This window comes from Ammospiza caudacuta, chromosome 1, assembly GCF_027887145.1.
Source record: "Ammospiza caudacuta isolate bAmmCau1 chromosome 1, bAmmCau1.pri, whole genome shotgun sequence".
NCBI lineage: Eukaryota > Metazoa > Chordata > Aves > Passeriformes > Passerellidae > Ammospiza > Ammospiza caudacuta.
This window is the reverse complement of record NC_080593.1, coordinates 35,736,357-35,759,876: the sequence shown is the minus strand read 5'-3', so window position 1 is coordinate 35,759,876 and position 23,520 is coordinate 35,736,357. Positions and strand designations below refer to the sequence as shown.

Sequence of the window (23,520 nt, the reverse complement as noted above, 5' to 3'; positions counted from 1 at the left end):
AGAACTCAGAAGACTAATCCTGATAAGATTAACAGTCATTCTGAGATTTTTTCAGAAGTAATGTTTTTGATATTAGAGTCCCTGAATTATAAAATAAATTGTCTCTCAGTAAGACTAACATGGTTTAGTTCTGTATATACATTACTAGCTGTTCACCCTGTGCTACTGTATGTCACTTTACAGATCCAACTTTGTTCTGCTTCTAGGCACTGCACATAAGATCCCATCTGGTGAAGGACTCTACAGCAGCATCTTCTGCCCAGTTCTGGCTCAGTTTGAACCAATAGATGCAAAGCCTGGAGATAACGCACATAAGGCTAAGAGGAGAAGCAAATCCTCACCTCAGGGAAAGGAAGTGCTTGCCGTGCCCTGCATTTACTCAGGACATCAATAATTTGCTGTTTTCCCATCTTCTGTACAGTCACCGTGCTGAGGTTACACAAGGATAAGGCATGAGGTCTTACAATGTTCTCTGATGCCACACTTGTAAGCAAGAGGGGTTTTCATTGGGGGAGGGAAGTGACATTGCTGATGAAAGCAAAGTGGTAAGTGAATTAATTTTCACAGCCTGACCATGATCAGATTTAAGTTTCTGATTACTAACAGATCTGGAACTCACTGCAAACCTTTTCTTAATTGCTGAAGCAATTCTCAAAGTGCAGAAGACAGCTCAATTAGAACATGGAAACATGTGAGGAACTCCAAAGCTGAAGAGACACTGGTGTGACAGGCTGGGTCATCATATTTAGGCAGCTGTACAAGGTGGGGGTATTACATTCTCATACAGTTTGCACCACAGTGACTCCTAGCTAGGGATTATTTACTCACTGTGTTTACAGAACCCATCAGCACATGGTTCTCAAATTATTTTTATATAGCATATTTTAACAAAAACCCAAAGTTTCCAAATCCCTGCCCTGACAATTAATACCTGAGATTTCTAGTTAATATTCACATGTGTCTTAGCTTTCAGCAGCACCAAAGATCTGAAGCACAGGCTGGACACTGAAGTTGTAAGCACATGGACTAGGCAAAGCATGGGGAAATATAAAGCAAACATTATGTGCTAGCAAAAAGGTGTTCTTGCCTTTTTCCTTTTGTGTCCTGCTGTCAGTCAGACAGGCTTTGGCAGTTCCAAGTGCAACCAGCCACTTTTGCCTTTCAACTGCATTTCTTGCCTTCAGATAGAAGTACTGCTCCCCTGGGATAATCAGGTCCATTCGTGTGTTATCTGCAGGATGAACTGAAAGCAAAAGATTTCAGACCAGTCCCCTGGCCCTTCCCAGCCCAACCGAACATCCCAACAGATGTGCTGGTGGCAGGTGAAACAGAAATGAAAGAGGAGAAATCTGTGGTCCCAACTTCCCCCACTGCCATTTTATGACTTCTCTCCTGAGTTAGAGAATGGACAGGACACACATGTGTACAGCTGTAAGAGACAGTTTTGTGATCAGTATAATCTGAGAGTCTTTATGGAAAGGGCATCCTTTTCTGGCAAGCCTCTCTTTCAAGCTTCCAGCCCTTAAGTGAACCTCAAAAGTGTGACAATATGACTGAGCTGACCCAATACTGAAGTTTATTATTCATCCTATCTTCAGCTCTCTGCTTATGAAGAGTCATTTAAAGCCGTGTGATGTTCGACCACAGCTCATGAAAAGCAGTGACCCACCTGCACGTAAAATATCCACAATATTAGAGACTTGCAGTTCACTCAACATTTTCAAAATACTATACATAAAAACTGTATTTTTATAGAGTGTATTTTTAAGAAAAAAACAAAGTCTCCAAATCCCTGCCCTGAGAATTAATACCTGAGGTTTCTAGTTAATATTCCCATATATCTTATCTTTTAGCAGCATCAAAGACCTGAAGCATCAAGTTACTGCAAATACATACCAGAGAAATCAAGCTGCCAAATAGCTCTTGTCACCTGAAATCTCATCTTGAATGCAACATTATCAGACAAACTCTAAATGCAGCTGAGTGTTACTGTATCTTAGTTACCTTGAATTTCACAAACAGCCATTTGGATGCTTCCCTTACAGCCCTTCCAGGCATCTTCCTGAGAGTCATAATAGGACAGGATGCCACCACAGAGAAGGAACCACCGAGGTTGCCAGCCTGAAAAACAAAACTGCATTTCTCAGTTACGCCTCTCCCTGCAGTTCCACCATCTCTCTCACTTGAGACTTACTGCAAACACGCCCCCAAAGATTCTCAGTCCCCCTGGAAAACCAAACCCTTTTGAAGTATTAAGATTTGTGGACAGACTTGGATGTTGTACACCATAACCCCTGCTTGATGGCACCTACATGTCCATTCTGCACACAGCTGGAGCACAGCAGCATATCTTGAGATACCACGTCATTTTCAGTAGTTTTGCTAACACAGCATCACTGACTCACTCTGTCTTCCAAAACCACCTTCTCAGTTCAGCACCCCTCAGTTCCTTCCACCACACCTCAGCCTACCTCTTCACTCTTCCCAAAAGCCATCCCTGCTGTCTTGCCTTCCAAGTCCTCCTCCCTGGAAGGAAGGGCTAGCCAGGTTATCTTGAATAACAACATGTAAGAGTCTCTTAAAAACCAACAGACGAACAGAGGCAGATCTGTTGATTTCTGAACATTCTGAATGCCATCTTTCAGTGAAGCAGTTTTCAGCAGCTCTTCAAACTCCTTGTTCTGCCCACATAAAACATAGTCTTGAATTACTGACCTGCACTTCTGGATACCTTCCCAGAGAAAAACCAAAACAAGGCTAGACCAACACCAGTAGTTCTGGGTACACTTCTGCCCACCCTGCTGCCCAACTTTAGAAGTAAATCATCCTTTTTTTCTACTTTTGGAAGCACTACAGTAGTATGAAAAGATAAAACCAAACACAACCTGACAGCTGCCATTTATGTCTAATTAAAAGCTACAAGCTCATTGACTTAAGAAGAAATGAGGCAGCAACGTCACTGGAGGAAAGCAGCTTTAATTTACTGAGCTGTAACAAGCATCCCTGGCCAGGTCCAATGGACTGAGGTTCTGACACTCCCACATTGTGCCAGACAGCCATCTCTGGAAGAAAACACTTGGACAAGACTGTGTGGGCCACATGGGCTCTTAGATATTTTGGCAGATATTTTCACTTCTGCTGTCCTCTGCACCAGGGCTCTGCCAACCAGAACTGTGCGGCAGGAGTCGAGGCTGGGCTTGGACTGGTACCACACTGGAGGAATGACAGCTCCTTTCCACCTAGAAACTGGTTCCTTAGACAACTGCTGAAGCCAAGCACAACACAGTTTAAGATTAGAAAGGCCTAAAGCCTCAGGCTAACAGCAGGAGTATGGTCTGGCTTGACCCCCCTGCTCTTCATTTTTTTTTTTTTTAATCAATACCACTGCATTCAGTCCAACCCAGTTTATAGATTGCTGAACCCTGTGTGGTGGCTGGAAAACAAATTAAACATAAATAATATTTCATTCCCTTCTAGATCTCTTCCATTATTTCCCAGAAGATGATACAAATATCAAAAATCCAAAGTACTCTCAACACTTCTTTACTTTATATGAAGGGGGGGAAATCATAAGAATGAGGAAAAAAAATAAAATCAGCAAGACTGGTTTCTATTTGTCTTGCTTCCAAAATAAAGGAACTATGCTGAAAGTCACTGCTGATATGTGGGAATTCACAAAAAATGGAAGTGATTGTTCAGCAGAGAGAAGCAGTTAATTGCTTCAGACACTCAATGGCACAGAACCAATTCTTTAAATAATGCACAGTGCCACAGTCAATACAAGCCTCTAATTCAGTCTGGAGCTCCTGCTGCTGCTCATGAATCATTTCAGCCATGGTCCTACAGCTCACAATTGCAGCTGATGCTCAACCAAACTGTGCCCCATCTATCAAAGGCTGTGCAATCAATTAGCCAACAAATCACTCTGCCTCCATCACTTTGGAGGCTGGTTAAAATATATTGTGAATTAATATATTTTTTGAGACTTTTATTTGGTTGGTTGTTTTGGTTCTGGGTCTTGGGGTTTTTTTTGTGAGGAATAGAGCAACTATCTGTATTCCTTTGCAGGAGCCAGTTGTTCTTTAATTATTAGATACATATTAAAAAGATTGTGATAGACAATTTTTGCCTAGGACAATAGATTTTTCAGAACAGAATTGTTACACTAATAAAACCACTTTTTTGTAAAAGGGAAATAATTTTTAAAAACCTCACAGCAAGGTTCTGTCAGAAGATGCAGTAACCACCTGGTACTCACTGACAGTCAGCAGCCATGGGAAGGTTATCCTAAACAACCAGCTATAAATAGCATGTGGCTGACAAATCATGGGCACTGCACAGGGATACAATCCTTAATTACAGGAGCTTCACTTCTGCAGACAAGTGAAGAATGGAGGAACAAGAAAAAAAAAAACAAAAAAAAAACCCAAAGCAACAAAAAGATACTTAGGCACTTCAAATAACACAAGTCTTGAGTTTATTCAGTGTTATTTGCCTCCTATAAATTGTCATGGGAATATTGCAATTTTTGTAACTGAGTATTCAGATTTCACCTGATGCAGAAAGGTAAAGCTGAACCTTTTAAGGTCTTACTGGTGCCAGCATTATCACAACTTTGAGAAGAATTTAAGTCCACTATACTGGTGGTGCACAGGCAGGAAAAAATACAGCTGGTACTTCCTACATCTCATTTTAGAGGCACAGTACCATTTACAGTAAAAATTGACCTTGGTGGGAAAGGTATGTACAAAAAAAATCCCCAATAAAGCACAATAAAAAGTGATTAGTAGCTTAAGGTCTCAGCCATAGAAGAGAGTGAAGATATTCCTGATGACTCGACAGGCACTGGTTAAAGTACACATTGCACTCCTGTGTGGAACAGTTAGTGCCTGCAGTACCTTGAAGATTTGATATTGTTCACTACAAAATCAGATATTTAAGTAGTCTGTGCCTGCTAAGGATTCACTACTTCTCGAGAAGTTTCCACAGAAAGAAAGATCTGCCTACTTCCATCATTACACTTTAGGAAATCTGGATGTAGCTATCACTGAGCAAACTTGGCATTTCTTGATAACAGTTGAAACTTGGACATAATTCAAACTTTAATGTTATCCAACTCAGACTCCAGACAGCATTCATTCCAAAGTGCCAAGCCTGAAGAAAAGAAAAACAAAACCAACATTTGAAGACATGTAGATCATGTCAGACATCTACAAAGCCAAGGCATGTGGGAGAATTACATACTCAAGAAGTCAAATTGATGACCTGGAAAACAAGCTGCAATTAAGAGACGCCACTTCCACCTGCATTTCTAAAATGCATAAAGCCCAGATATCCAGGTTTTTATTATTGCTTGCTTTCCATGAGAATTATGTAGCACTTCAGGCCTATTAATTTGTTGAGCTGCAGAATAAGTTTTTGTAAAACTTTTGTAGACAGTCCTTGGACTCCTTGACCCTAATCCAGACTTTAACTGCAGACAGGAGATAATGATGGACTTTCCATGTTACAACATCTGTCTAACAGGAGGAGTCAAAGCCACCACCACCTCCCTACAGCTTATAACAAGGGCAAGATCCAAGACTTAGTGACAGGTAGCATAGCAGGACAGATTGCTGTTTTTCTGTGCAGGGTCACAAAGGAGTTCCAGAGTGGCTGCCCTGATAGAGCCATGTCACAGTGAGAATGAGCCATATCCATGTTTCATCCCACCCTGAGCACATGTAAACTGTGCCATGTGCTCACTGTCCCACCATCTCCAGCTTTATCTCCCAAGGGCAAAAGCACCATATCATCTGCCCAGAGCTGTGTCAGTGACTGATAGCTGGGCAAGAACTGCTGGAAACTCAGCTCTAGCAGGGCAAAGACACTGTCAGTCAACCAGGTTTCCAGTCAGAAAAAGCAATTAGCAAGAAAGGATCTTACACAGATCAAACTTCACACTCTTCCCCTTTTTTTTCCCATTCAAGGAACAAAAGTAAAATATTATCCTGACATAAGCATTTTGCACTCAAAACTGGTGCCTACTTTTTCTATACAGCCTCCTAAGGCTACCCAGAATTTTGGGAAGGGCAATCCCAGGTGCCAGAACATATTTTGCAGCCTTAATTCTATAGCAGAACAATTTGACAGGATAAAAATCCAGTGTGTATCCACGAGGAACAGCAGAAAGGCAGACAAGAGTGTGTAACAATCTATGCCTCTTCTGTGAGCTATTATCCTGTCACCTAGAGAGCAGCTTCTGGAAATACCCATACTGCAATTTTACTCTGATTATGTGCATATTAACAGCAGGAATCAATACAAAAAGCCCCTAAAGGTAATGAAGTTCAAAGATTTAGCACCTTAACAATGGTACCACTTTTTAAAGCACTTGCTTGAGGGACACTAGAGATTCAAGTGAAGGAAGCAACAGCTGGAACAGGCTTTAATACAATGACCTTCTCCCAAACGATTTTTCTCACAGGGATTCCATGAAGTCCATTTTTGTTTCAATCACAACTGTTAGGGCAATGTCAGCAGCACTGAAAGAGCATCCTGTCATCACAGGGCAACTGGGTTTGTTTGCAAACGATTTTATGGCAGCGCCCAGCCAGGGCACAGAGAGCACAATGTACCAGTCAGGCATTTTTGAAGGGGATGCAGTGAAAGGACGAAGGGCAGAGAGGAGATCGTGGTGGAGGCAGAAGTTCAATAACACAGGCCCTCTGCTCAGACACTAATTCAAGTAATACAAAGCTCCTGGGAGTTTTCCTCCTCTGTTTATGTTTCCCAGCCTCAGCAACGGAGCTGCTCCTCTCTCTGACCCCTGGGGTGGTTATCAGGCCAGACTAAGTTAACACACTGGATTTATGTAAGCACATACAGATACCACATGATGGTATCTCTTCACCAGCAGTCTACCACACCTTTGGTTTCTGTCCTACCCAGCCATTTCCTGCGATCACTTACTTCAGTGCAGAGGGACTGAATGCAGCAACACCAGTACTGCAGCATACCTGGCAGGGAATGGAGGCTCTGCAGCACTGCTCTAACACAGAGGAGAGAGGGGACACCGATTTCCATTCCTGCAGCCTCATCAAACTTTTCTACTGTGAGCACATTACATAATCCCAAAAAGGCTGGACAAAAGCAAGGTTGCTGCATGAAGCAATACAGAAGGAAAGGGAAAAAAATAATGAGAAAGGTCAAATCACACAAAGACAACTAAGCAAAATCCAAAGAGAGTTAACTAATCAGTCCCTGAAGTATACTGCATGAAAAGTCTCATCCAGCCAGAACTGGCTGAGAGTCAGGCATTCATCTAAACCAACACCTGGATCCCGAGAGCAGCCATAGCCAATAATCAAAGGCAGACCATTGCCCTGAAGGCAACAGAAACCTCAGCTGCCTAGGTCCACCTCCACAAAAACCAGACTTCTAATTTTATACAATCAGAACTTGGACTATACCCAGAGGCTAAAATGAAGGAGGAAATTAAAAGAGGTTTTTTAGAACCAAGTCTTTTTCTAAGTGTGAAGTTTTTGATTAATTCCTCTACGTCTGGAAACAGAGGAGCTTATTTCCAGAGCTTGATATCAGCTGGGAGGATATGTGTATCTCATCCCAAGAGGTCAGATTTCTTAAACTCTCGAAACAAAGACTTGCTCTAAGCAATATCATGTGCATCCAGATCCAAGATACAAGAACTAATGCTTTTTCTCATTTTCTGGAGCTCTACCCCCAGGTTTATTAAGGAAGTCTTAATCATTAGAGACAAGAGCAATTTAAAGTCTTATGTGAAAGCTGAAATATACTGCTTGGTGTTGGCTCTTGGTTTATCTTGGGATAAACTGAAAAGAATCCAAAGTACAACAATAAACTGAGAGGGGATGATTACATACAGGTAGATGGGAGAGCTATCTGAAGTATGCGGCGATGGCATGAAGGTGAGTCTATCATGCCTTGAGGAAGATTAATTACTTAGGGGTAGAATTACTCACCACAAATAAGAAAGTGACTAAATATCAGGAAAAGCTTAGTCTTGTAAAGGAAAGTGATCAAAGCCATTTTATGGAGCACCTAACAAATACCAGGCAAGCCAGTGGAATTAGTCATTCTCATGGGATGACAAACCATGTGCCTTTGAACCCCACAGCCAAGAGCTGATCCATACCATTCTTCCAGAGTTAGCAGCAATCCTGCCTGTGGCCAGCCATTCCAGATAGGGTGTGTGCCTGCACTGAAGACCTAAACTGAACTGAATTTCAGCAGAAAGAAATCAACTTAAAAGTGACAAGTTCTCACACACCACTGAAGGGAGGTATTCCCCAACTCCATGCTGCTTCCCAGCAATAGCTTACTCATTCTATAAACCTGATGAGAAAAAAAATCATCAATGCCTTTTATAAGGTAAACTCCAAAGACTAAATAAATTTATTTTATTAACCAGAAGTTATGCTCAGCAAAGAGCACACACTGCAGGTTAAACTCAGAGAGTCCCATGGGAGGCAGTTTCCAAGCAGCCAAGAGCAGCCTTCACGTGCAGTTCAGCTTTGCTCTGTCCTTTCTCTATCCTGGCAGCAGCACTCCCCAGCTGGAGATCAGTCACGCCGTGACACTGCAGCCAGGATGTGCCTTTGATGCTGCCCACACCACAATGGCTTGTGCTCAGCCAGGACTGCAGGCAGTGGCAGCACAACAGACCCAGGAGCTACAGGGAGGGCACACGGTGACACTTTATCATTCCAGCTGCTTACTACAGCAAGAGGCACTGAAACAACAGTTACACACCCATCCCCAGCCCCCAGCGAGCAAAGCCAACATCACATAGAGACTTCTGGCAAAGGATGAAATCTAGGAATTTTTTTAAGATCATGTTACATGCTTTGACTATAAGCTCAGCTGAGGCCAACTTACATGCCTGCATGATTTAAGTCACCCTGCTCTGGGTTTTGAGGATTAATAATTTGCAGTTTGCAGATGCATTATGTATCTGCCCAAGAGAAAAAGTGCTGTCTCCCTTTATATGACAATAATTCTGCTTGCAAAGTTCCCTGCTCTCTTAAGGTTTTAGCCAATTTAGTGGGGGAAGCATAGACAAGAGCAATCAAAAGACACACACTGCAAACACAAGATCCCAACAGATTTTCATAGGCTAGAACTTTGTGAATGTATATCTGATCTAAAGATGGCAAACTTCACTTGAACTTAAACAAAAGTAACACACTGAGAAATCACTATCTGGTGGCCATTGCATTAGGGGACAGAAAAACTCTAAAAAATCTCAGTTTTCTAAACTCAAGAGATTTCCGAGTTAGCACTGGAAACCCCGCATAGAGAAACCACAATGTGAGTGCAGGATCAACACCAGAGGAAAAACCCTACCTCTAAGCAGAAACCAGGTAATACTGATCTAATTTATTCTAATCTATATAAAGCAAACAAGTGCATTTATTACAAACAAGATAACTTGTTTAAGCAGTAAGGCAAATTGACCTGTCTTTCAATTGGCAGCAATCATGGTGTGCTTTTTCTGCCCTTTGCCCACAGAAAACCAAACTTGTTTCCTATTTCTGAAACGCTCCTGCTGTCAATAACTATGTAATTTGCAACACAGATCTAGCTCTGGGCCCAAGAGCTGGGAGGAAATGGGCTGATGTGGACTTGACCTCTCATGATGGCAATGACATAAGACATTACAAAATCAAAATTCCCAGAAAAGACTCAATTACCAACAAACTCGAATCAGCTCCTCTCTCACAGCAAGAAGGAAAAGCAGTTCTTTTCTACAGTTTTATGTTTGTTCTATCTCTTCTCTGACTGAGGGGTCCTCCTCATTCTGAGGTACATCAGCAGCGTGTTATTAGCACAGGCACACACCAACACAGAAGGATGACACACAGTTTCCCCACTTTTTGCATGCATCATTTACACTCTACTGCATCTGATTCATCAACCTTGAGCAACAGGAAAAGCATACTGGGGGCAGAATACTGGCAGAAATACTGTTCTGGATGACCTGTTGAACCTTCTTACTTCCCATAATCCCCAAAAGGAGGCTTTCCTGTCTCTCCAGCTCTTTGTTATTGCTACAATGATTGCCACATTCCAGAATGAATTTTTTTTTTTTTTTTGCATCCCTGCATAAATTTGTAACTTAATGGCTTCAGGGCAGGAAGTCTTCATTTTGCAGCAAAAGAAAGCACTAACATGTACAGACAGCTTGCAGAACAGTAAATTTACTGTTCTCAAACACATCATGGGCCTTCTACTACCTAGCAAAAGGCAGAGAGTGACCTTGACCATGACACTTACTGGAAGAGTCAAGTTTCAACCAAGAAATTAGAAGGATGCTTCAATTTCCATCACAGATTTTCTCTGTGTTGACAGCAAAACCTCCCCTGGTTTTCAGCCATTACAAGTCTTACATATGCAAGGAAAAGTTTCCTTCAGTCTGCATTCACTTGACTGAGGTTTGCAAAGCATCATCCTTCTTCATGAAGGGTCATTTGACTGGAAGTGCTTATCAACGTGGCTAGCAAAAGAAAACTTAATTTTGATGAAAATAGCATACTTCTTAGTCTTCATCTTGCCATCAAAACAGAAGACCAGCTGATCCTACCACAGGCACACTCAGGCACTAAAATGTCAAATGCCAGTCAGTTATCTACAACATGCATTGTTTCCCACAGACACACATTCCCAGGTCTCATGGAATGAAACCAAGCACAAGGGTTCCAGAAACACCCCAGCATCTCAGCAATGCAAAGAAAAACATGTAAAACTTTCGATCAGCTGAACCATAGGTGGTGTTAGTATGGGGAAAGGACTAACATCACTACCACAGTTCTGCAATTCACATGAAAGAGGCAAGCATGGCTGCTCCTACTGCCACTTCATAATTCAAGAGCATTCACAAATAATTAACAACAAAAGAAAAAAATCCACGTCTGTTCACTGAGACCTGACAAATTTTGATTCTCATCTCAGAACACCTATTGCCTAAAGGGGAAATGTCACAGCAATCTTCCAGCACAGCAATAAATCCAGCCTCGTGCACCACTGCTGCCCCCCCATTCGTGCCACATGAATTCAACACTCGCTTGTGCTCCAGCTTTTTCTTTGTTTAATCTTGATTTCCTCCACTTTCGCAGCTAGCCAGAGCGCTGCAGCTGTTCCAGCCTCTCGGGAGAAAGTACAGCAAGGCGGCAGCCCCTGCACACACACACTCCCTGTACACACACACGGCTGAGCAGCACTCGCACCTGGCAATGGCAGCGTGGTCGTGCTTACTTCTCTCTGACCTTCAAGTTCCCAAACTGTTCCCACAAACCACCCAGAGGTTTGCACCTGGCAAGACCCCATCCACAGCCCCAAACCACAAACCTCTGCCCCAGCTGACTCGAAGGTGACATCCCATGGGAACACGGGGTGTTCTGACCCCACCACCTTCAACCTCTGCCGAGCAAACCCTGGCCACACACGGCTGCTTCCAACCTGCCATGACAAACAAGCCTTCCGTGGCACGGGAACACCCGAAAAATTAAAATCTGGGCCTAGAACTAGCCGGACAACCCCCCTCCACCTTTTTTCTTGTCTTTTAGATTTTCTGCATGCATTCTTATCCGAATCCCCCAGGTGGGACTGAATGGCAACACGTTTTTCTCCCAGCTCTGGGAATGCCCCAAGTCGCCGCGGTAGAAGTTGCACGGGGGTGTGTGGAGAACGGGGAAGTTAGCTGCTGGAGCTGTGACCCAGAGCACCCCACTGCCCAAACCCCAAACCCCAACCCACGGCCCCGGACGGGCGCTGGCACCGGGATAAACGCCGGGCAGTGACACTAAGGCAGCGCCGGGGCTGCTCCCCTGTACGGCGGGGCCAAGGGGCAGCGCTGACCCGCACCCAGCAAGCACAGTGAATACATACGTGAATGTGCTTGTATAAATACACATACGAGAAGATGACGGCGCCCGTCCCGCAAAGGCTGAGCGCTGGCAGGCACTCACCGCTCAGGTAGTTGGTCCACTTGTACAGGACCCCCTCCATGCCGGCCGGACCCCGGCCCCATGCAGCGCGGCCGCCCCCCGGCGGGGTCACACCGCCCACCGCCGCCCGCGCTCCGCCGCGCCGCCGCCACACAGCGCCATCGCGGGGGGGCGCGCGCCCCGCCCGGCCCGCGCCGCGCCCGCCCCCTACCGCCGCCTCTGCCACGCTCTCAGCGCAGGGAGCGCCGCAGCCGCGCAGCCACTGCACGGCCTCGCGGCGCTACGGCAGCGCAACCCGCGCTGTGAATCGCGGCCCGCGTGACCGGCGGGAGTGAGAGGCGGGCGCGGGGGGCAGGCGCGGAATGCCCAGAGCAGGTGGCCTCCCGCGGCCAATCGGAACGCGCCCTGGCTGCGGCCGCCGCCCAATCAACGGCCGGCAGCGGCCGGCTCTATTGTGCGCGCGCTCCGCGGGGCTGCCCCGCTCGCCGGCGCTTCCGGAGTGCCCGGCCCGCCCACCCCCCCTCGGCTGTTCGGGGCTGCCGATTGGATGGCCTGAGAGACGGACAGGGACGCACCCCAATGGGCGGCGGCTCCTCCTGAGCTCGCCCTGCGGAGAGCCAATCAGCGAGCGCGGCGCCCGTGCCGGGCCGTCGGGAGCCGGGGCTGGCAGCGGTGCGCGCCGCTGCCACGTCGGACGGAGCGGCCGCGCTCGGGGCGCGGGATGGCGGCGCGGTGAGAGCGGCGAGGCGGCGGCGATGGCGGCGGGGCTGCTGCTGCTCGGCTCCGCCCTGCTGTGCGCGGCGCTGGGCAGCGCGGGCGCGGCGCTGATCCCCCCCGCGCCCGACGTGAAGGTGGAGGTGCTGCACAAGCCTTTCCTCTGCCACCGGCGCACCAAGTGGGGGGACTTGATGCTGGTTCACTACGAGGGCTTCTTGGAGAGGGACGGATCCATGTTTCACTCGACGTAAGTGAGAGGCGCGTCTTCTCCCAGCGAGCTGCTGGCTGAGCTTGCGTGGGGAAATATATATATATATATAGTGTGTATATATATATATATATATATATAGTATATATATATATGTATAGATAGTATGTGTATATATATAGTGTATATATATATGTGTGTGTGTATGTACGTGTATATGTATATGTGTATATATGTGTATATGTATATTTTTGTGCGTTAATATATAGAATGCCTACAGCTGGACGTGACCTTAAAGATTCCTTGAGCCTTCACTGGATCAAGTTGCTCGGAGCAGCCCCAGCCGAGGCGCCTTTGAGCGCTGCCCAGGTTGCTCAGAGCCCCGTCCAGCCTGGCCTTGAACACCCCCAGGAATGGGCTGCCAGCAGCTTCCCTGGGCAGCCTGTTCCAGTGGCTTACCACCCTCACAGTAAAAAACTTCTTTCGAATATCTAATCTGAGCCTGCTCTCACTTTAAAGTCGTCATCCCTTGTCTTGTCACTACACGCTCTTGTAAAATTTGTCTTTCTCCGTCTTTCTTCTAGGCTCCTTTGAGGTACTGGAAAGGTACAATTAGGTCAGTTCTTTCAGCCCTTCCTCATAGGAGAGGTGCTGCTCCATCCCTCCAACAATCTTGGTGCAGCTTCTCTAGACTTGCACCTTTATGCGTGTATATATATATATGTGTGTGTGTGTGTATATACACACACATATGCATATATACATATTTATTTATTTATTTTAATATAAGTGATCTCTTCTGGCCATGCTTTCCTGAATCCAGGCCTCTCACAGGGCTCCACAATCCATCTGCGAATAGCTTTCTGTGAGGAGCATTTTGTCAGGGGGAAAGTGACTTTTTGTTTGGTTCGTTTTTTTTGCTCCTCCCTCCCCAAATGCCCAAAAGCGATGCATGAATGACTTATTTGTTTTGGGATAAAAGAGCTCAAATAACACTGCATAAACTTGTCATTGGGGTCGCTCCCACTGCTACCTGTTCTCAGCAGGTTTGGTGTGAAGCAGTGTCTCACAATGCTGTACAAGACGAACACCAACAGCAAGGCAAATTTTCTTTCCCACGGTTATAAAATAAATCTTCCTTAGCAATTTTTTTTTGGTCAGTCTGTAGGAAGTACAGCTATGTGGCATTTCTTAAAAAATGGGGATGTTATGCTTGGAGCACCTCTCCTGTGTGGAAAGGCTGAGAGACCTGACACTGTTCAGCCTGGAAAAGAAGAGGCTTTGAGGTGACCTAATTGTGGCTTTCCACTACCTGAATAAAGATGGAGAGAGACTTTTTGCAAGGGCATGTAGTGACAGAACAAGGGGGGGGACGGCTTCAAACTTAAGAGAGAGCAGGTTTAGATCAGGTTATTAGAAAGAAGTTTTTTACTCTGAGGATGGTGGGACACTGGGGCAGGCTGCCCAGGGAAGTTGCCGACAGCCCATTCCTGGAGGTGTTCAAGGCCAGGCTGGATGGGGCCATGAGAACCTGGTCTGGTTGAGGGTGTGCCCGTGGCACAGGGGGCTGGAACCGGGTGATCTTTAAGGTCCCTTCCAGTCAAACCATTCTATGATTCTGTGATTTAGGTGCAGGTTTGGTATGTGATCTCAGCGGTTTCATAGGTCTTGTGCTACACATAAATTTCTGTTGGGTTTCTAAAGCAAGCTATTAGTTAAAAAATAAAACCAAGTTACATGTGTCCTTCCACTAGCGGCAGCACAATCGCAGCTTTTCATTATTCTTTACCTGCCCCCGACCAGACAAGTCAACATGCCAGAGCCACAGAAATGCAAATAGGAGGAAGAGCCAGGAATTCGAGGGAGTCTGCTAAGAGCCTGCAACGACTTGCTAATGCTGGATGTCCTGTAAAACATCAACGAAGTGTTAATAGTGGCAGACAGCAAAATATTCGAGTCTCTGCCGGCTGTCTGAAGGCTACTTTTGTATATGAAAAAAAAGAAAAGAAAGAAGACAATTTTGCATGTTGATGCTCTTGCAGACGATTCAACTAAAATCTCACTAATTTTCTCTTGTAGTTAACCTGCCTCTTTAAAAGGACTTCTAGTGACACACTAAAGTTTTTGCTGCTGACTAACTTCTGTAAGTGTTCTGTTTTCTTCTTAAACACTTCTCCTGCATGACTAGTAAATAGAGCTTTCAAATTACTTGTCTGTTAGTAGAGTGAAAGTAGTCCGGGTTGTACCATCTGGTTAAATAAAAAAAAGATCTTGTGTCCTAAATCTAAAGTTGAATGTTTTGCATGCAGTTGTTTCTGTTTTTTCTAGACTGTTATGTAGTTGCTTTGTTGGGTTTTTTTTATTTTCCCCAATGGCTTCTTTTGAGAGAAAGGAGGCTGATGCTTCTGAGCATGTTAAAATGTATGTTGCTGTGATGACCATGCTGGTCTGTGATTTGCTGTTTACAATGGCCTTGACTGTAGATTTTTAAGAAAATGCCTTTTCTAGTCCAATCAGTTTCCAAGTGGAAGTGGTCAGGGAAGTGGAGGTAGAGGTCTGTATTGGTTAGTGTTGTCATAAACACACAAGGTAAAAGTTGTTTTATTTCTTTCCACTTCACAAGAAACCTTGTCATGCAAAGCATAAGTTTTAAAGATTTTTGCAAGTGTAGGTCTTTCATTTAGGAGGTGTCAAGGTGCTGAGTGGTGCTACGTTTTTGACTGTACATCTATATTATGAGCATATTCCATCGGCCCTTTGTGGAACTTGATGTTTAAATAGGAAGTGTTTTATTCCTTTCTTTTCCAGTCACAAGCACAACAATGGTCAGCCTATGTGGTTTACACTTGGCATCAGGGAAGCTCTCAAGGGCTGGGACAGAGGGCTGAAGGACATGTGTGTGGGAGAGAAACGGAAGCTGACCATTCCACCAGCCCTTGCTTATGGAAAAGAAGGGAAAGGTAAAACATTGAAGCACTCCCCTTGCTCTAATTGTTTCTAATCCCTGTATTATACTGTTATTCTTGCCTAAGAGGTTAGCAAGCTTTCAAGCTTTCCAGGTTGATTCTGTTAAAGAAGAAAAACTGAGGGAGTCAAGTGCTCTTTCTCATAAATTTGTTTCCTGCAGTAATATCCATTAAGTGGCTGTGTTGTGAATGCAGAGGGAAAAAACCCAGAAACTGATGGTGGTTGCTGTGCTGTATGTTCTGAGTGTCTTTTCTGTTAGTGCTGTGCCCAACAGAAGCACAGCAGAAGCTCAGTGCCCTGCTTTTTATTTTTGTTTTGTAGTTTGTTTTTTTTCTCTCTTCTTTTACAGTCAAGTGGAGGTGGTTGCTTAGGTAACAGTTGGCTTTTTGGCTGTTGGATCTGGTTTTGTGGTAATGCTTCATGAATGTGCATTTGCAAGACTCATTCCTGCTTTCAGGTTTCTTTTAGAACCCTAAGAAACTCCCTGTACTGCTGCCCAACCAGTTCTTAGATGATACCGTAAGAAGTCACTGTTTATTTCTCCATAATGGGACATTAATTCTTTCTCTCTTACAGCTATTTTCAGTTTGGGCAGTGGTCCCTGTTATCCACAGTAAGGTGTGCATGGGCAGTCATGTTGTCACCTACTGAAAGTGCGCTGACTGCTGTGCAGACAGATACAAACATCTCAACCTCTCTACTACTGAGGCTGTTTGGGGCTTTTCCTTTCAAATATTTCCAGATTCCTTTAACAGGAGGGCCAGATTTGGAATATGCAGTAAAGCAAGTGACAGCTTGAATGGTTCTCTTTCTGCTTTATGGGATTTGTTTTAGTTAACTTTTTTTAGCAGCTATTATGAGTATTTATGTAATGACAAGAGTTGCAACAAATGACCTAAGGTAGTGGAAGGTTCCAAACCAGGAAGGATGAGTGTGTAGGAGCATACAGTCCATCCTGCTGCTGTTCTCTCCCATCACTATGAGACTGTTTTGGGAATGAGGACTTGTTTGTGTGTCTGTGTCTTATGGCCAGTAGGCTGCACACAGGCTTAGGGCTCCACATTACCTCATGCCAGGTACTATTCATACCTACAGCGCACTTCACACTCTCCTTTATTAAATGTACCCGTTCAACACACATTTTTCTAGAAGCCCTGGTTTATGGTTCAAGATACAGTATTAGAAGTAATCATGTTTCTAGGGAACTTTGTGTTTGTCATTCAGTCTTTATGCAGAGCTCAGCTGTAAATTTTTCCACAAAAAGATGTGAAATGCTGCAGTGCTCATGTAGTCATCACAGGCCTAATTGTTTGATTAATATGTAAAGCACTGTAGTTGTTCTTCAAAGACTTGCAAACATCACCTCTGTGTTTAGTGCAAGAAGGTTAAGCAGCTAAACACTGCTAACTGCTGTAAGAAATTACTTGCTTTAGGAAGACTGAAGTATTTGAGCATTATTATGTTGCTGTTTTCAAGTGGTACCCTTGAAGACAGAATTATTTCATTTTCTTCATACTTTCCTTCAAATGCACATAATTTCACTAGCCTCCCACCTTGGTTGCTTTCTGACTCATCATTTGAGTCAGATGCCTTTTTCTGTAACACTCAAAAAATTACCTGTGTTTCAAACCCTAAACAGGGCACTGTGCCCTGTATTTCTAGAAGATTCTGCACATTTTTTCATCCCAGAAATCTTCAAGCCTGTTTGTTGCTGCAGTTCAGGGTGTATTTAACACCATAGCTCCAAAGTGGTAGATGTGGATTATTTTTCCCTGTCTTCTCAAGGCACAGAAATAATTTTTGGGGGGCTGCTGTCCAATATAGGGATATATTTGATGCTGTTCAACCTGTCTCTGTATAAAGGAGCAAAGTGATGTGCTAAAAGGTCTTCGACAGTAGATTTGGCCATCAGCATGAGGGCATATCACATCTCTGTCAAAGCCAGTGCCTGATGAACTGATATCCTTGAGGTGTGGTGGCATGGGGAGTGCTCTGTGGCACTGTTAGGAAGTTACCAGTCTGTTCTCCTACATCAGAAATGATGTTGTGGTAACACAGCTCTTGTGATCAGGTTTGGGTACTTGGTTTCTGCTGTGTGTTTGGAAATAGCTTGGTGCTTTGTGCCCTGAGTCCAGAGACTGCTGTGGGAGACCAACATCCTCCCTGGCCTTCTTCTGCAATAGAGCTTTTCCAGTGGCAGAATAGCAGATACAAGGTATCAGCTGGCAGTAGAGAGGAATTTGGGGACTGTTGGGATATCCAGAGGGCTAAATTCTCCCCTTCCTGCTGCCCTGTAGTTAGTCTTGGCTGTAGTCTGTCTGACTGTGCAGTCTCCTTTACTGTTTTCCAGTTTATCTGGCTCTGGCCATGAAAGAAAAAAGATTCAAGATCATTGTTTGATAAACTTGTGATGCTAATTGCTGAATAAGAGCTTGCATCAGCACCTACTACTCCCCAACAAAACAGCTGCATCTAAAGTTGCATTTATCCTGTAGGGGCTGCTCAGAATCCAGGCTACAGGCTGACATGGTTGTGTCATCACTGTTTCAGATACTTGTCCTTACTGGTTCAAACTGCAGGATGCTTTGAAATGACTGGGCTTGCTGAACATTGCTCTGATGCGTGTGGCCTTTGTATGGCATTGAATATATAGTTGGTTTCAACTTTTCTTCATTTTGGGCAGGAAAAATTCCACCTGAGAGCACATTGATTTTCAACATTGACCTTCTAGAAATAAGAAATGGACCAAGGTCTCATGAGTCATTCCAAGAGATGGATCTTAATGATGATTGGAAACTATCCAAGCAAGAGGTGAGTGGGTTATCCTTCTCTTGTGAGCAAATCTATCAGCATGAGAGAGTGGAAAAGAATGCACATCTATGCTACACTGCTCTGAGCCTTGCATCCTAGTGAAAATTCTGGATTAGAGGTTCAAAAGGAGCCTTGGTAAGCTGAGGATAGACATGTGACTCGTGTGCTGCACGCTTGTGGAAGACTTGGATAAAGTAAAGCATCTTAGAAATAAAACCAGACTTCAGGGCTTTTTGGATTTAATTGCTGATTTATTAATAAACTGGGATCTCTTCTGCTGCAGGGCACTCCTATTTTGTTGTGAAGGACATGTATTCAGCATTATTCACCATCTGTTTGCCTCTCATTTCCAAACTTCTGCTTTTTCAGGAAGTGATCCACGAGAAGCTAGTATAAGCCACTGAGTTGTTCTTGATTTGGGTCTGGTACCAGTTTACCAGACTAAGAAGGCTAATTAATAATTTGTATGTATCAGACAGTGTCTGTGTGTGTAATGTCTGCATATTAGGAATATAAACATTAGCCCTAACAAATCCCAGAGACTGAAGTGACTAAAACAGACCTGAAACATGGCCCATGCTTCTTATACAAGTGGTATCTGTTTAACAGATGATTATGTTGGTATCACAATTTTTGTAGAAGGCTCTGTGATTCAGAACACTTGGGATCTCCATAGTAGAACCTTAAAAACTTATTAAGTTTTAAGTTTATTTATTTAAGTTTTCAACTTATTGTTGAAAATGCTGCTTACCATAACTGTCTGGCTTAATGTAAGTCAGTGTTCCAATGGTATGTTTAAAACCTGCCTTGAGTTTAAATTCCTTAAAAAATCCTTGCATCCTTAAAAATTTTGAGATACCTAGAAATCTTTTAATGTATTTCCCATTGGAGCAGCAAACACTGAGATTGTGGAGTATATATCTGGAGTGGCTGTTTACATGTACTGGGTTGTCAGGGTGCTGGAATGTGGACAAGCTGTCTCTGACCAATTGGTAGCTGATAACTTCTGCCCAGCTATTTTTACTTTAATGTATAGACATCAAGACATCAGAAGACAGGCAGTCCTGACTCATTTTTTGAGTCAGATACCATAAAGGTATGGCAACAGCTTTGCTAGTTTTACTGTGACTTCTGTCACTAAAGACCCTTCATTCAAAGAGACTGCAGAGTCAGACAAGTATTATTCTGGCAGTGGCACAGGAGGGGAGGAATCTGTTATCTAATACCACCATCCTGAGCATAGCATCCCTCTGTTATGCTGCAGAAATCAATTCTTTCATAGCTCTGAAAATATTCATTCTCACCTTTTGTCTAACAGGTGAAAATTTACTTGAAGAAAGAATTTGAAAAGCATGGAGCAGTGGTAAATGACACCCAGCATGATGCTTTGGTTGAAGACATATTTGATAAGGAGGATGAAGACAGTGACGGGTTTATATCTGCAAGGGAATTCACGTACAAGCATGATGAGCTGTAGAAAGAAAAGAGTGGCATAACTTTTTTGGACACAAATAGCAGTGACTTAGACTGTCTGGTTCTCCTGTCATCTTAATTCTGTGCTTTGGAATTGACAATTGCTGTTGGCAAAGAAACACTTTGTTTATATAAAAGAGAATTTCTGTTCGTTATGTACAAATGTTTTAAACTGTTTTAAAGTGTGAAAATGTTCCTCCTCTTACACAGCGAAGACTTGCACATCAGTGTTTTTAAAGTTTTGTATTAAATTATTTTTCAGAAATGAAACAAACTTTCCATTTATCATTCATTATGAAAATCAAAATCCAGTTCAGTGACTTTCTGTGATTTGTGTGCCACTTTCAGCAGCTACCTTACATATTACTTGTAGTCTGTGGTTTAATTACTTGACCTTCCTTCTTGAGTGTCACTGCTTAAAAAGCAGTTTGCTGACCTTTGGTTTTTTTCCTGCAGATTTTCAAAAGATGTAGTAGAAGGCATCAGCGTCTCTGTATGGCTGAGAAACTGATACAAAGCTGAATGAGAGGAATGATTATCATGTGCTGATTTTGCCCTTCTAAAGGGAAAGTGTTACCACCCATGCCAATAATTGTCTGCATTTTTCATTAAATTTTCTGAAGAAAGCAGGAGTTAAATGTCAGACTTTCACTTCTACTGCCAGCAACATTCTAGGAAACATCTGTAATTTGGAAAGCAGCAAGTTGTGCTGCAGTGCAGAGGTGCTGTCTTTTATGTACAGACATGTTTTGAAACTCAGACTTGGTATTCATCAGAAAAGCTCATACCTTTCTCTCACAGTTTGAGGGGGCTCTTGAGCAGAATGTTACACGTCTGAAGTTTTTTCCTCTGCAGAAGAGAGAGTTTACTGACAGGAAGGTCAGTATGGTCTGAAAAACAGTTTCTATGGACTTGTCTGCAGCTATGTAAGCAGCAGAACTTGTTTCATTGCCCCTTTGCAGCATTTTTCACAAGTAATTTGAATTTTCAATTAAAAAGTGAATTTTTGGAAAAAAAAAGGTGTTAAGGTAAGTGTTATGGTGCTGTATCTTTACAGAGGTGGAGATCATTAGGACTTCAAACACAAAATTGGAGTTGAAAGATCTTTCTGGAGAACAGATATTGTACAATTGTCCATGGTTTCTTAAATGAGAGGGCAAGGAATCTCAGGGACAGAATTTATCCTGACATCACTAACCTATGGGTCTATGAACACAGCATTGCACTTGGAAATCATTGCCCAAAGCTATGTAAGGATGTAAAACAAATCCAGTTGTATGAAAGTGAGATTGCTGCATTGCACTAACCCTTAACTACTGCAGACTGCATTCCAGGCTCTCAGTGCTGTAGGTGTGTTAGATGTTCCCCTGCCATCTAGTGTGCAACTGGGGACTAGAGGACTGCTTCATTGAACTGAGCTCAGGTGCAGAGGGGTGTGCAGAGACCTGTCAATAGTGGCGAGGGTTATGCAGTGCTGGGATGCTGTTTTGGTTTTCTTCCAGCATCTGACATTTTGTGGGTGATGTTCTAAGAGATAGGAATTGCAACCATGTATTTTGTTTTCAGTAACCTTAGGTCTCTTTCCTGAGTGATGCCATCTGCTTTTCTTGACCCCAATAAAACTTTTACTTCTAATGCTGTGAGTTTCAGTAAAATAGCGTAGGAAAATGTTTCCCTTCTGTTTTAGGCTCATTTCCTGCCCTTATTCTTTTATTGTGAAGAAATCATGAATAGTCACTACCTATTTAGCGGTTCTTACTGCTCATGGTTCTGTCTATTGATGTTTTTTTTCTCATCACTCACAAAAAATCAAGCTTGCCTGACCGGTTTGCCCAAGGCAGGTTGCATGTTCTGTGCTGGCTGTGTTGATTTCCCCTGCAGTCACTGGAGCACTGGGCACCTGGGGCAGCTCACTGCACGTGTATTTATCTTGCGTTGAGATAGCTGCCTTCCCAAACAGAGTCTTTGTTGACTGTGTAGGGAACTCAGACAATTATAGCCTAGTCCAAAGGAGTATAACAGGATGTGAAGTTGGTCTTTAAGCCAGTCTTGCCTAGATGTGGGGAGGTACCCAACCAACTGAAGGGGAAATTGTGTGTGTGCTGCTGGGAAGAGCAGAACTGAAGCTTTCATTTGGTGTGAGAGGGTTTTAGATCATTGTTTGCAGTGTTTACAATGTTCTCAAAACATCTGGCTGGGGAATGAAAGCATAAAAGAATGGAATAAAATTTGCCCATGTTACTGACCTAATATATTAAAAGTGTGACGGTGTTCGTAGGGGTCCCAGGATGAGGGAAGAGACAAGAATGTTGACTCCATGTTTCAGAAGACTTGATTTATTATTTTAGGATATATATTATATTAAAACTATACTAAAAGAATAGAAGAAAGGATTTCATCAGAAAGCTAGCTAAGAATAGAAAAGGAATGATAACAAAGGCTTGTGACTGACCAAGACAGGCCAGACAGCTGGACTGTGATTGGCCATTAATTAGAAACAACCACATGAGACCAATCACAGATCCACCTGTTGCATTCCACAGCAGCAGATAATCAATGTTTACATTTTGTTCCTGAGGCCACTCAGCTTCTCAGGAGAAAAAATCCTAAGGAAAGAATTTTTCAGAAAATATCATGGCTGCAGTTAAGATTAAGTAATGGGATGCCAATATGTGACTCCAGTAAGGGCCAGTTGTTTCTTTTGTATTAAATAGGAGTTTATAGTCAGTGACTGCTGTGAAATGTACATAGGCATAATCTTCTGCTTGGATTTTTAAAACATTTCATAAAAATAACTTTCAGTGAACATACAGTTATTTGTTAATGCCAGTAGAGTGTTAAAGCTGCAAGACCAAGATGCCTTATTTGGTGTTGCATGTAGGTTTATGCCAAATGAAAGTATGTTTTTTCTTAGCAATTTTTTTAAAGCTGTGTTAAATTCTGAAATTGAACTGAAAATGTTTGGGTTTTTTTTAAGTGCAGATTCAGCAGCAGATTTGAGAAGTCACTTCAACTCGATTATCATTTGCTACCATTAAAAGTCCTCCTGTGAAGATGAAAGGCTTTCTTAGGTAGAAATAGCACTGCCTGTTTTAATCTCAATTGCATTTGCTTGTTAATCCACAGAACAAACTGCTGCAGTGCCAGCAGGTGCCAGCCAGCAATCTGCACGACACCAGAGGCAGGCAGCTGCCTGTCCCCTGAAGTGGGGAGGAGTATTGGAACTTCAGTGACACTCAGGAACATTTTGGTGGCTTGTGTGTGAAGTGTGAGGTGTATCTGTCCTGGAGAAACAAACCCTCACTGCATATCTGTAAAACATGGCACTTGAAAAAGTGGAGAGCGTTCAAAACAGAGCACTTTCCTTCTGCATCCTAT

General features: G+C 43.4%; 2 protein-coding genes across 3 annotated transcripts in view; one reads left to right on the top strand and one right to left on the bottom strand.

Annotated features, from left to right (window-relative positions):
- The window catches only part of PLEKHA8 (pleckstrin homology domain containing A8), a 31,249-nt gene extending 19,132 nt beyond the window's left edge, over positions 1-12,117 (bottom strand). For both annotated transcript variants that reach the window (XM_058800282.1, XM_058800293.1), the window contains exons 1-3: positions 11,988-12,117; positions 2,005-2,121; positions 1,088-1,243 (exon numbers count right to left, since the gene is read on the bottom strand). In XM_058800282.1, coding sequence (XP_058656265.1) covers positions 1,088-1,243; positions 2,005-2,121; positions 11,988-12,027 — 313 coding nt within the window. In that variant the 5' untranslated portion in view covers positions 12,028-12,117. The remainder of the gene's footprint in view (positions 1-1,087; positions 1,244-2,004; positions 2,122-11,987) is intronic.
- Positions 12,118-12,660: 543 nt separating this feature from the next.
- FKBP14 (FKBP prolyl isomerase 14) lies at positions 12,661-21,653 on the top strand. Its single transcript, XM_058800308.1, has 4 exons — positions 12,661-12,930; positions 15,700-15,851; positions 18,542-18,669; positions 19,988-21,653. The coding sequence occupies exons 1-4, from the start codon at positions 12,722-12,724 to the stop codon at positions 20,144-20,146; spliced, it is 648 nt and encodes a 215-aa protein (XP_058656291.1). The 5' UTR covers positions 12,661-12,721; the 3' UTR covers positions 20,147-21,653.
- The last annotated feature ends 1,867 nt before the right edge of the window (positions 21,654-23,520 follow it).

Coding starts and splice junctions, on each gene's coding strand:
- FKBP14 (XM_058800308.1), top strand. CDS start 12,722: ATGGCGGCGGGGCTGCTGCTGCTCGGCTCCGCCCTGCTGTGCGCGGCG. Junction 15,852..18,541: donor TTATGGAAAAGAAGGGAAAG/GTAAAACATTGA, acceptor CATTTTGGGCAG/GAAAAATTCCACCTGAGAGC. Junction 18,670..19,987: donor GGAAACTATCCAAGCAAGAG/GTGAGTGGGTTA, acceptor TTTGTCTAACAG/GTGAAAATTTACTTGAAGAA.